At 41.1% G+C, this 13,898-nt stretch overlaps 1 protein-coding gene across 1 annotated transcript; it reads right to left on the bottom strand.

Annotated features, from left to right (window-relative positions):
- Window positions 1-8,893: 8,893 nt before the first annotated feature.
- On the bottom strand, window positions 8,894-10,316 carry LOC113157608 (alpha-2 adrenergic receptor). Its single transcript, XM_026353186.1, has one exon. The coding sequence runs from the start codon at window positions 10,295-10,297 to the stop codon at window positions 8,996-8,998; it is 1,302 nt and encodes a 433-aa protein (XP_026208971.1). The 5' UTR covers window positions 10,298-10,316; the 3' UTR covers window positions 8,894-8,995.
- Between the last annotated feature and the right edge of the window lie 3,582 nt (window positions 10,317-13,898).

The following is a 13,898-nucleotide window of genomic DNA, read 5'->3' as shown; positions in this document are numbered from 1 at the left end:
ATTTTAATGGAGAACCCAAGAGAACAAACTCTGACTAACGCTAGTTAAAGTCAGATTTTCAACAATTTGATGTTGTTCTTGTTGTTTATTGACTTCAAATAACTTATGTTGGACAGAGCAACCCAGCATGTATGGGAGCAGCTAAAATTAAAGTTACATATGAGTTTTTAGTATAAAAACTAAACACGAAGAAGTAAAGTCACAAGTTTGTACAAGTTTGAAGTGGATTTGTTGAGACTTCAGCCTTCGGTCTGCTGATTTCCCCGATGGCCCGGCCTGTAATATCCAACATGATATTCAATTTGGGGTGAAGCAGTTGTTTCACTAGCAATAATTCTTAATGGAAGATGAACATTCAGATGGCTGCGTGGTGCGGGATGAGGCATGAGGCACTCCATTAACTGAAAATCCCAGACCTGCCCCGAGCAGAGTTCCCATTAAAGCAGAAAGCGGTGAATTGGCAAAACTGCTGAATCAATAATTCCTCTGTACTCCCAGCTGATTTCCGACCTCGTCTTCTAAACTCATTTGCAGTTTATTTGCCCGCAAAGACTCGAGTCAACACATTTCCTTTGACGAAGCACGTTGGAAATAATCTTGGACGAACTGAGAGTACACGCAAGTCAACAAGGAAGCGATGATATAATTGGTATTTAACATTTCAGAAGTTTAAGGCTAATTTTATTTTGGTAATTCTTCAGTACATGCCCCTTTTCCTTTCTTGATCCCACTTTATTTTCCTCTTGCTGGCAAAAAGTGGGACACTAAAGCCGAATGACTGTGCCTGCAGGTGCTGAGACAAATCCAGTGATCAGACAGCCAGCTCTGTGTGCCAGCCATAGTTGGGCTTTGATTAGCTTGGGCCGTATAAGACTTCACTCTCTGTGTGTGGGTGACGGAGAGAAAGGGACCTGGCAGGAACAACAGTGGCAGCATGTAAGCGTTACTTCTTTTTTTTTTTGCAGCGATGACGTCTCTGATGGAGACCACCTCCGAGCTTTTGTTCACACAATGAAAAAGAAGTCATGTCACGGTTTTGTGATACTTGAAACGGAACTATTTTAGAAAGCTCCCATTAAAGTGCATTGTTCAATACTGTAATCATTGCACTGCATCCCATTTATCTCCTCACACTTTTTTTTACCACCACTCCCACAAGAGAGATTTTTAATTTAAAAAAAATATATATTTTTTAAGTTAAAAATATTCAGTTGTATCAAGATTGAGCATTTGTGTTGCCTGTGTGGCAAATCCAAATCCTGTGCTCATCTCTTTAAATACTCACTTGCAGATTCAGTTTGCTGGAGAATATTTTCTCAGCTAGACTTGTGCGCGCTTGTTTTTCACCGCAGCCGTTGTTGTCACTACCAATTTAACTTTTCCTGGGCTGGGTCACCTAAACTGCCTGCAGAGAGTGTGTGTGTGTGTGTGTGTGTTTGTGTGAGTGAATGAAGTTTGACCTTATTGCTGTAAAGGACTGTCTTAAGCATTGCTGCCTTGTGTTTTTAAACCGTGGCCTCGTACTTGGATAGCAATCTCTGTCTCATTGTCGTTTTTGTTTCTACTTGTACTTTAGCCCCCGTGTGTCCTTGGTAGAGAAGTTTGAGCACGGTGACTGTGCCTAACTACAGGGACCCTGGTATAACACACAGGTATTATCTTGTATCAGCTGAAGATGTCTGGGGAGGGAGCTTCTGATTTCATCTCGACTAACGCTTCACTGATTTATGTAAAGAATGCTTTACTTTTTCTTTTTTTTTTGCTGCTACTTGATTTGCAAGAGATACAGATGCATTGAAAGACAGTCGGACTGTGTGGGACATAATCCAGCTCATTTTGTATTCTCTAGCTGACAGCACAGGCAGAACTGATAACACCCATAGTCTTTCTCTACCTTTCAACAATACGTTTTACTGACCTTGGTGTCACTGGAAATTACACCTTCCTGATCAGGCTTCATTTAACTTTTTACAAGAGGCTCTGCACACGACAAAAGGCTGCACACAGTTGCTGGATGAAAAAGAGACGCAGTAATTGCCACATATAGAGATTCTGCCTTGTTTTCCAAATCAAGTCTGCGAATATTAAGTCTTAACACAACTGGAAACGAACACAGTCAGAGCAGGAAGAAGCGTCTGCTGTTTGAGATTAATCAGATTACTGGTAGTGAGTACTTGTAAAGTTGTTACTTATGCAAATGACTCAGCTGTTGTCTACACACAAAACAACTTAATCTAACTAAATAATTGTTAATAATACTACTTGATGAATGAACTTATACTTTACTTACTTATTTCAATTCAAAGCCACCGAGCTTCCTTCAAAACCCATAATCACACATGTATGGCCTGTGTGGTTGGTCAACAGGTGAACAGCTGCATCTAATGCTTTTGTTTTATAGTTTCAACGGGTGTATATGTAAAATTGAAGAATAAATACATTTTTAATGGGGTTTAATTGATTTAAATCATTGTGCTGTGTTGGGGTTTGTTGATAATATCTTACTTTAACAAATAATACAGGCGCTTAATAACATATATTAATATATACATATATTTGTTGTTTGCTTTACAGCATCCCTGGTTGTTCTCTGGACTAAAATCATACACTTGGGCACATAAAACTGTCACATAATGAGATAATAAATAAAATCTTGTTTCCTGTGCCCTCTCACCCGCTGCACTAGTAATTATCGGCAAATTTACACAGTGCCTCGGGCTTTGAGTTCCAGGCTGTAATTATAATTATGAGTTAAATTTGACAAAAAGGCTTCGCCACATTGTCGGACACTGTTACCATGGAAAAATACCTTATTATACATGATGGGATTTGAACAGCTGTAACTGGTTTTGCAATAGACTTTGTGCAGCAGAAGAGTCCATCTCAGCCACGCTGTTTGCCTTCCCCGAGGCTGGATGAGCTCGCTGATGCAAACAAAGCACTAAACATGACCTAAGGGTCTGCCTCTTCTTCTTTATCTGAGTGAAACCTATTGTTCCATACGAACACCAAACAATAGGAACAGTGCAGCCTAAATGTAAAGATGAGCAACCATTAGCTGGAGTATAGAGGACTGTGGTTAATTTGAGTCATTTGTACATAAAGATTTTAGAGGAAACTACAGTTCTTTGTTTTCAGTTATGGTTAGTGATAACTTAAATAATTAATAACACAGTTGGTCTATTAATCATAAAGCATTATAAACAAAAAGCATGAGCAATAATAACATACATTTATTATATAAAATTAAATTAAAGGATTAGGATGCATTCACTTTTTGCACAATTGAATTTCTTTAATATAAAATAATCATTAATCTGCACAAAATAACTCTTAATGATTAAGTGAAAACATTTTTTAATTTGCAAATTAATTTACAATTGAAAACCTCCATCGCTGCGTTTCAGCCAGTTCAATATGTTCAATTGGCAGAGGACCCAGAGGAAGAAGGAGATAACCCGAGAGACAGGAAGCAGCGTCACTGTACAGTTAAAATCTAAGAGACAACCTGGAGGATAAATTTGTGGCCTCTAACCAACTATCTTTAGACTTTGGTCCTGCTGCTGTTATTATGTACTAGTGCCACGAATGCATATTAATCCACAGCAGAAAATAGTTTCAACAAATGCACCCACATGAAACGATATATATTTTAACCAAGAGCTTTTTAAGTGCTTAGGGGTTTAGATGTGTTTTGTCCTTAGCTGTAAGTACACTTTAATTACTAAACATAATTTGGGCATTCCTGAAGAACTCAGAGACACCGAGTTTAATGGAAGAGAAACTCTGCAGCAGGTGTTCAGTCTGTTTCCAGACGAGTCATTCACACGTTCTCGTATCTAAGCGCCTTGACGACTCATTACACATTGATGCCGCTTCAGCAAACTCCACTGTATTACATCAAATGTTGAACACATAGCCGAGCAGGGTTTAAAGACGGAGAGGTGATTCAGTACATACTTAAACACTGTAAAAGGTGGAGCAACGCATATGTTGCTTTAAACCATGCACACTTGTAGTGGCTCCTCTTTCTCATCTCCTGATGAAGTCAGGCATCTACAGATTCTTAACTCAAGCGAGCATTTGTGCTTTTACGCCTTCACGGTTCAAAGAATGAAAAATCCCAGGGAAACTTGTTTTCCGAGGTAAACACACACATTTGGATTAAACTCATTTCTGAAGTCTTGGCCACCAAATGGCTCTTTTGGGACGGGGTTGCTGTTGCAATCTCGGGACAGCTGGCTCATATTTTACTCACTTCTGGGCGCCGATGTTCGGCTGAAAATTGAAGCCAGTCAGGTGTGGCAGCGTCATAGCCACAAGACTCTGGAGAGCCCTTTCATCTTTCACAGCATTTGCCAGCTTTAATAATGACATGGGAAACAGCATCTGCTTTTTCAGTGAAGTAGATTGAGGAGAAGGGAGAATCTGCACAGTGTTTACACTTCGTGTCTGAAAAGCAACTGGAAAACACTTAATATGCTAATGACTCCAACTAGGCCCCTGGCTTTGTTGGAAATGTGTATTTTACTGTATAATCCTTATAAAAAGGTTTACATCTGACCCTGAACGACACCAGCTAAATGCATATAAGCATATTCAGGGGCTCCCGTTCTGTTTCTGTAACTGACGTGAACGTCTTCTGCATCAATAACTTAACGTCTATTCAGATTTGACCACTCTTTGTGTGTTTAGTGTTGTTGTAGCAAGCACAAGTCACGATACTGTCCCCACTATGTTTCACAGATGCTATAAAGCCCTTACGTTGGATTACAGCGTTTGGTCATCGCCAAACATTACACTTCTCATCTCGAGCCAAGACTCTCTACTTTGGTCTCATTCAACCTCAGAACTTTCTTCCAGTAGTTGTCTGGCTAATGAACATGCCCTTGAGCTTCTTTTTGGAAAGTAGTGGCTTCCTCTTTGCATGCACACCACAGTTGTTCAATGTTTTCCTGATGGTTGAGCCATAAACACTGATATTAACCTCTTTGTCATCACACGCTTTGCTCTCAGTGAGATCTTTCTGAGAGTCCAAAATCAGAAATCTCCTTTGGTCAATACCAGGGCACACTTGTGACTTTGACACTTATTTCCCTTTTAAATGAACTAATAATCCGAGAGGTTCACTTACTTTTGCCATACACACGCAGGTGTCACATTCAATTTAATCCACCCCAGTGTGGAGTTGGTTTTCACTCAGCACCGTCTTGTCAGTTGTAAAAATCTCTATTCTTAATTTGTAATTTGGTCTACATGATGGAGCCTGGGAGGGACTGAGACACAACAGGCAAGTTATTACCAAGCCGAGCCCGAGGCCCTGTCAATCAAAATCAAATCAAACTTCTCTTTTAGAGAGTTTTAACATTGTCTTAATGGAAAAATTCAAACTTTCCAGAAATGAAGAACACCGCCAGAGTTGTTACATTTTTTTCCACAGAGCTGGAGGTGTTGAGTGCTAACAATTAGAGGCAGAATCTGCTGACACAGAAATTGACCAACAGCTGTTTATATTAATGAATTAAGTTACAGCTAGTTAATATTTTGGTTTTAACAATGGATCACGTTATACAGTAAGTGTAATTTGAGATGTGTCACTCGTAGCGATGATCCAAAAGATGATGATTTCTGCTTCAACAGCTTTCAGCTCTTTGTTTTGGTTTATGGTCTGCAGCTTCACTATTTCAGAACTGTTTTCACAGTTTTTTTTTTTTTTTTTTTGCAAAAGCAAAAACCAAAGTGGCTAAAAAAGACAGATATCTCTATCAGGAGAGTGAATATCGAGCCTACATTCAGAATAGGATCCAAAACAGGACTCCAATCCATCCTTGTGTTGCTCTGAGGATGGATGTGTAAATAAGTGTTTACAACTTGTCTTGCTGCCCCCAAGTGGCCAGAGAGAAGTTGTTGTTGTTTAATTTGACTTTTGACTGATGTGCTGGAAATGCTGAAAAATAATTCGTCTATCTCTCTATCCACTACACCACAATGAGCACACAGTAATTGTTCATTGGGCCTTATTCCAAACAGCTGAAGCTGTTTTAGCTTCAATTTTAGACTGTGTTCCTATGTCTTATGTCTCATCTTTCTTATGTTCCAGTTAAAAAAGTTTAATGTGGGGATAGGTTTAAAGAAATATGATAATATTGTATAAACTGACTGGTTTCTTGTGTCACTCTGTTACTTTTCCATATTGTAATTCCATAAATTGCCTTTTGTAAAAAAAAAAACAGTTTCACCACGTGGCACTAAAGTTTCTTTCATCTGAAGAGAAATGCGTCTCTCTGGTGAGTCTGACACCTTGGTTTCAAGCCAGGAAAGTAACGGATCACCTTCAGTCTCCATCACTTGGTCTCTCGCTGCTGACTTTTCAAAAAAGAGCACAGGCCGGACTAATTTTGAAAGCAATAAAATCTCAGCACCTGGCAAAGTTATTGTTGAGTCACAGCGATCGATCACAAACCCTATTAAACAGCAGTTTGTTTTTCGAGGGGTTGATGCGCAGCCACAAACATTTTGTTTGTGCAGGTGAGGAGGACACCGTGCTTCCCAAAACTATAAATCTGAACATTTGGCGAACAACAGGATTCATCTGATTCATTTATTTTCTTGACATTTGTTGCAAAGATTTATAAATTGGATCAAAAAGTATTTGTCTTAGTTTAGTTGATAGTTAAATAGTTTCGCACTACTTTGCTGGTATTTGTGTAAAACTATTATTTTTTAAAATGATGTACATCACTTTTTTTGTGACAATATATGACCACTTTTTGATGAGAGACACTTGTCTGCTGTCTTCCATCAACCGCTTCCTTGTTTATTCTTATTATTCCGATTATACCAGGGTAATGTTTTCTTTGTGTGTTTTTTACGACTTAAATGATGGTTGTGAACAGCATGTGGACAACAGCAGATGGACTCATAGCCCGTTACAAATGGGTTTTGGCTGTGCACACTCAGCCACAGCAGAGAAGTAGGAGGAAAAACAGCAAGAGTTTGGTGCAGGGAATTCAGTTTCACCTCAGTCCTGCCCACAGGGACTCAAGGGAATATTAGATTATGAGGCAGCCAGAACCAACATCAAACATGTTGGTCTGAAAGGTCACCAACACCCTGTTAAAGGCATGGCCACAGTCCAGCAGAAGGATTCTAGGCTTTTGTGTCCTTGTCCTGGCATCTTCACTGATTTCACAGTACAAACAGCAGAACTTATGTAACTGTGTGGACTTATGTGTCAAACTGAAGTCTTCAGACAGCGAGAGTGATGATGATCCATTTTACCATTAACAATCTGCTCATGACTGTTTTGTATTTTTACCAAATTAAGACGCTTTGCTGTTTACACCAAGGCTGCCCAACAACCACATGTTGGATGTCACTTTCTTGATTTAGATTTTAATTAGCATCTGTTTAATTTTAATTTTATGAAAGGTAATACATCCACAGATGGAGAGACTATTGTACTTACACTTTCAGGGGTTGTCAGCATTTGTGTGTATATATATATATTATAACTAGGCTCCTGATTAAAGCTGTAAATCAGTTTTACAATGACATAAAGTGCCAACATTTCATAATAGCTTTAGCAATTGGTCAACAGGGTCCATGTTCCAACAGACCACAACTGCATAAGACTTCATTTTTTATTTTTGCACGACAGCAGACAGCTTAAGCAGAGGAAAAATGTGCACTGCACTTTGCAAAATATAAATATAAAACAGCAATCGAAAGCAAACAAATATAGAGGTAGTTTTCTGAAGAAAAAACAAACAAACACAAAACAAATGCTAAACAAACGGCCACTGTGAAAATAATGACCTCATTTGCATGACATAAAAATAATTAGCTTATAGTCTCGAGCTTCAGCCCTTCTCAGTGCCATCTGTAAGTTTGAAGGTCCAGTAAGAGATCAGTGTGATTAGTCTGCTGTTGTGCTTTGCCTTTGTCCAGCTGTGTTATGAACTACAATGATGGATGCTTTGGTGGAGATACACTCAAAGCTTTACCAGGTAAATCTGAGGGGTCACGAAGGAAAATCAGAAACCTTTCTCTCTAATAATCCTCTCCTACATTTCAGGTAACGCTCAAACAACGTGAGAAAGGAAAAATCCCTTTGGTTGAACGGCTCTTGGCTCCAGGCTTATCCTGCTGTGTGTGAACTGGCTGATGCTTATTGAACTGAAAACCTTTTTCACAAATAAGCAACAAAAAAGGCTGTGGGTCTTCTTGTATTTCCTGAGGATGCTAAAGGAATAATTTAGAAAATGTATTTATTCACTTTCTTGCTAAGTGTGTCCAAAAGTAAGAAAAGCTACTAGCACTTGTTAAAGTCACTTAGTTACTCATGTCATGTTGTTCAATCTGCACAGAAACCTAAATACATCAATTCTTGGTTTTAGACGACAGAAACTTAACTGGTTTCCTAACCGCTAGTCATCAGAATATTTTCCAAAATAGGGACTAGTCATTCAAGCCTCTGTATTTCCCTGTTTTGAGTCCAGCTGTTTAATATTTCTCCTAAATCCACATGCTGGGTCATAACAAGTCTTGGATCATGTCGTGTTCTAGCAGAAAAAAAGTGGGAGAAAACGTTGGTGTGAGGACTGAGGGGGGCCCAGCAGCTGCCCCTGGTGCCCCCCAGGAGATTAATCCGGCAATGCATTTGTTGTGGATGTATAGACAGCTTGATTGACCCTACAAAGCATTACAACACACTTGACTGGGAATAACGGAACAGGAGCACTCACTAATCGTTTCAGGAAAAGCCAATAAGTAGCCTGTAATGGAAACACAGAAACTTGTGCAGACACCCAGTAGGTGAACCAGGGTGTTCACTGCCATGACTGAACGACAACAGGACAATGAGACGTAACAGCGAGTAACAGGAGGCAGTAACAGACAGAACAGGCTTCATCTTTTTACTTTTTTCTTTTTTTAAATTCACTCAATGTTTCCTTTGCGATTGTCACAATGCTGCAGCGGTTGTGCATCACAGCTAAAAGGACTTCTTCCAAGACTTGCAGAGGATCTTCTGGAAGGCACGTCTGAAGTCCCGGTTGAAGATGGTGTAGATGGCCGGGTTGAGGGAGCTGTTACAGTAGCCAATCCAGAAGAAGAACTTAAAGAGGGGGTCAGGGATCTTACAGGAGTCCCTGCACACGCTGTAAAGGCTGTAGCTAAAGAAAAACGGGAACCAGCAAACAACAAACACACCCATGACCACAGCCAGGACAAACGTGAACCTCTTCTCTCTGGCTTGAGAGACTTTTTTCCTGGCTACAGAGCTCCGGCGGCGTTTCATCCTGGAGGCGAAAAGGTCCATGGATTTGTTACTGACTCTGGAGATCTGAGTGGAGTGTTTGGAGAGGGAACCTTTCTTTTGTTTGGACCCCTTGGCTCTCTGAGAGTCCTGCTGCTGTGCCTTGTGACCTCTGCCCTCTGAGGAGGAGCTCTCCTCCATGTCAGCATCCTCCGTGTGTGGCCCGGTGGTGATGGTGCGTTGGCTGGGTGTAGGCGGGCACTCACAGTGACTGTTCTCTTTCTCGCCGTGGAAAGGGGAGGTGGCTTTGCTGAGTCCATTCTCAGTTTGTGTAACACCATCTGGCCTGGGATTCTTTCCCGACATGGTTCTAGTTCTAGTTTTGGCCACCTGGTATATTCTGATATAGACCAGGATCATGATTAAACAGGGAGCGAAGAAGGACGCGGTGCTGGAGGAGAGGATGTACCAAGTGTCATCGTTGAGCCCGCACTGAGGCAGAGAGCTCATGTCACTGTTGCCGTCTATAGATATGAGCGGAGGAGAGGAGATGAAAGCGGATATAAGCCACACGATTAAGATGATGCACTTGACGCGTTTGGGAGTCCTCTTCAGGTTGTACTCTACAGCCTGCGTAACGGACCAGTACCGATCCAGGCTTATTGCGCACAGATGCACAATAGACGAAGTGCAGAACAAAACATCCAAAGCCAGATAGATACCGCACCAAACTTTCCCAAAATACCAGTAGCCCATGAGCTCGTTCGCCAGAGAAAACGGCATCACCAAGGTGGCGACCAGGATGTCCGCGGTGGCCAGAGACACCAGGAAAAGGTTCTGGGGAGCTTTCAGCGCCCTGCTCGTTAACACAGCTATAACCACCAGTATATTTCCAACAACGGTAAAGAGGATGAGGAAACTTACAAGAGCAGCAATGCTGGCTATCGCTGCTAAAGAATATCCACTGTCCGGGCTCCAGGAGGAATTCAGGTGGATCACCGTGAACGCGTCCATTCCGCTGGCGTTGAGCGAATCCATCCCGAGTGCGTGCGCCTTTTACATGTCATGGAAATGGATGAGTGTTGGCATGAATTCACATTCAGTCTCTTAATGACAGGAGAGTTCATCAACAACGCTAATTTACCAATCTGACGACACGGACGGGCGCGCACAAGAAAAAAAAAAAAAGAGTCCTTACTTATTGGAGTCCTTGGATGCTGTTTGCAGCCAGTCGATCGACGTGTCTCAAGATAATTTACCTAAATAAAAATAACTTCCCACGCAGTCTATACATTCTAGTTTTGTCATGCGCCTCCTGTGTGCCAGGAGTTGAGTGGCGTGAAGCCGCAGCTCGCCCTCCTTCAGCGCGGTGCGCTCTTGCTCCCAATGATGCCCCATGTGTTGTTCTCATAAAATCCACCCGCTGCTGCCCCGCCCCCCGGCACACAGCATTTTTTATTTTATTTATTTTTTGTCTTATTACACAACTTGGTGAAGCAAGAGACAAGTCTGTGTTTCAGCCTAAATTATTTCAATTTCCATATTCACAATCGAGAATAGTTGCAACATCAAATAGGGCAAATTAAATGAACCCTATTTCTATTCTGTACAACTTAGTATGATGCGTCAAAATCAGTGTTTTAAGTCCCCTGGGAGGGTTTGTTTTTCCTAAATCTCAGCTGCATTCACATTTGTATTTTAAAGGTAAAATCATGCAAGTTTTCATTTATTTGAGACCAGTTTTCAGGAGAAGAGAGAGAGAAAGAGAAGAGTGAGAGTGGATGGAGGATTGACTTGAACAAAGTTGAAGATTAGAGACCGTGTTGGAAGTTTTGGAGTTGGGCTCATTATCAGATTGGATTTTCTACATTCTGCTGCGTTTCATCTCCTCCCACAGTCACATAATCACCTTTTCATTGTGTCTATTACTCATCCACTCATCTAACATCGGGCAGTACAGTTTGAGCAGCTTCAACCCTTTGTGATTTGTTTTATTTCCTACAGATGTTTTGGTGTTTTACCATCTCTGGCTTGTTCTATTATCAAGGTCGGAGCCTCTCCCATGAAAGGAAGGATACATTTCTGTTCTGGTGAACATATTTTCTTTCCATAAAGCTCCTTTAGAGAAACAAAAAGTGCACTCAGACCACTAACTAACCCAAACTGGTTCTAGGAGAACAAGCTCATACATACTGCAGCTGTACTTCACTCTGCAGAGCGACACATGCCTGTAATGGAAGTCAAGTAGCCAAATAGGTTGAGAGTTTTTTGCTGATAGAAAACTGTTGCATTTTACACCAGAGGTTTCATAACAGCATTTTTTAAATTGGCAGAGGCTTAACAAAATGTGTAACCATAAGGTTAAGCAGTCAAAATGTACACCAGAAGGTAAGTAATCTGAAACATATATAAAATAAGTCAGCAAAGTAACTGCAGCATTGAGATAAATGTGAATGAAAAGATCAGAAAAATTAAAATATTCAAGCAAAATGTGCAGCACCTATCCTAAAACCTCCTCACAGAGTACTTGTATCCAGTTTCACCTCTTCCTGAAATGTGTATATTTTGCTGTTTGTCTCATGAAAACACTATAGGCAGCTGAAAAAGTTGATTACCAAAGCACTTTATTGTTTATTTTTATAGGCAACCTGCGGATTGGCAGATGGGCAAATTTTCAGGTAATTAGCATATCTGGCTAGACACACCAGGGCAACAGTACATTGCTAGTTCAGCAGAGACGGGCGAGAGCATGACTCACTATCTTAAATTGTCCTGAGAGCTCATCCAGGGAGTTGAACCAGTGACCTTCCAAACTCAATCCTGCCTCACGCTGCTCCCCCTCAGCACCCATACCGCTGCAGCAGCACCCCCATGGTCCCAAGGTCACCTTCAAAAACTCGAGTCTTGCCAAACAAGTCCAGAAAAGTTATTATTCGTTCTCCAGGAAGTTAGTTGTGGCTTATTGTGAGCGTGTTGCTGCTGTCAGCATCCATATGAACGTTGCAATAGATAACTTGTGATGTCTGCTCCTTTATTATAGACTGATAGGAATTGGATTGGAAATCCTTCACCGTCCGGATTTAAAAACACACAATTTTCTCTCAAGATGGTTTTCAATCAACGTCCGGAAGCATGTCTGTGATGCCCGAGAGCCGAGGAGACGAGAGTGATCACGTAGCAGTGATCTGCAGGGTTTAAGATGTGTTGAGTGTTTAAACTGTTTAAACAACTCAGTAGGAAATGATGCTGTTGCTTTCAGCCATAATTACTGTGCCGCTAGTATCGGTCTCGACTGTCAGTGTGGGTATCATTACAATAAAAGCTGATGGAGTGTTGGGACTGTCATGATCTCATCTATATATGTCACATATCCTTCAACCATCTATTAGAGGTCTTTGTGCCTTGGGCTTTTGTTTTAGGAGCTCTGTAGGAGCTAAGTCACCTGGTTAGCATCCCAGCCTTAGAGGCGACCACTGCTACGTTGCATGACAAATGTGATTCAATCATCCACAAAGCACCAATAAAGTTCCATACTTTACCAAAAGAGTTGTAATCTTAAATCAACTTTACTTTCAGCTATAATGTGTAACTTACAGCTGACAATCTTTTGCACAACGGCGACCACAGTGCACAGATTACCCAGTGCTCAATCTGCATCCGCAAGGCTACCTGCATTGTGGACGACCCCACCCACCCCTCACACCCAATCTTCACACTTCTGCCATCAGGGAAGAGGTTCCGGAGCATTCGGGCCCTCACAACCAGACTTTTGAACAGTTTCTTCCCCCAAGCCATCAGGCTCCTCAACACACACACAACAAACTGAACTGAGCACACACACTCGCTAGATTTGACATGTTTCCATCCTTCAGTTGTAAATTGTATTCATTTCCGCTACTGGTCGCTGCTGTTTTGTGTTTTGTGTTCTGTTTTTGCACTGTCTTCTGACGTCTGTCTGCACTTTTTCTTTGTGTTCTTGCACTGTTTGCACTAGGTTGCACAGGATGCACTTTATGTGTTTTGCTAGGACAACTTAGCAGTCCTCAGCCCCATGTTTGTCTTGTTGCCGTTTTATGTAGCACCATGGTTCTGGAGAAACGTTGTCTCATTTCACTATGTACTGCTTCAGCTATATGTGGTTGGAATGACAATAAAGCTTCTTGACTTGACTTGACTTGTGAATAGGTTTATTTATTGTAATCTATTTGGCTATGTTGGTGGTGTTCAGGTCTCCCAGACCTGAAGGTAATAATAGTGGCAAAACTGCAGTCAAGATCAGCAAACATGATATGGATTAATACACAGATAAATAAAGAGGTGATACATTTTTTTTTTGCATGTCACCCCCACACCACCTCCACTTGGACAACTGTGCCTTTCTCCCATACATATTCACTCACACACAAACACACACACACACAGTTTTTGTAGTAAACTAATCACAGTTAAGCAACAGGTTGCATTAATGATACATTTCAAGCACATGAAACACTCTTTTCTCACTTTTTGTTCTCACAGGAACCCGTAAAGTACAGTTGCTCATTGTAAACTACAGATAAATATGTTGCCTGTTTATCTCATTATCTGTTTAGTCAGAAAGGCATGGCAAACTGATTTTCAGTTCAGGAGGCTATGTAAC

This window comes from Anabas testudineus, chromosome 18, assembly GCF_900324465.2.
Source record: "Anabas testudineus chromosome 18, fAnaTes1.2, whole genome shotgun sequence".
NCBI classification, from domain to species: domain Eukaryota; kingdom Metazoa; phylum Chordata; class Actinopteri; order Anabantiformes; family Anabantidae; genus Anabas; species Anabas testudineus.
The sequence above is the reverse complement of the archived record's forward strand: the minus strand, read 5'-3'. Positions and strand labels throughout refer to the sequence as shown.

Bases quoted from the DNA above. Each gene is read 5' to 3' on its own strand.
- LOC113157608 (XM_026353186.1), bottom strand. From the start codon at position 10,297: ATGGATTCGCTCAACGCCAGCGGAATGGACGCGTTCACGGTGATCCAC.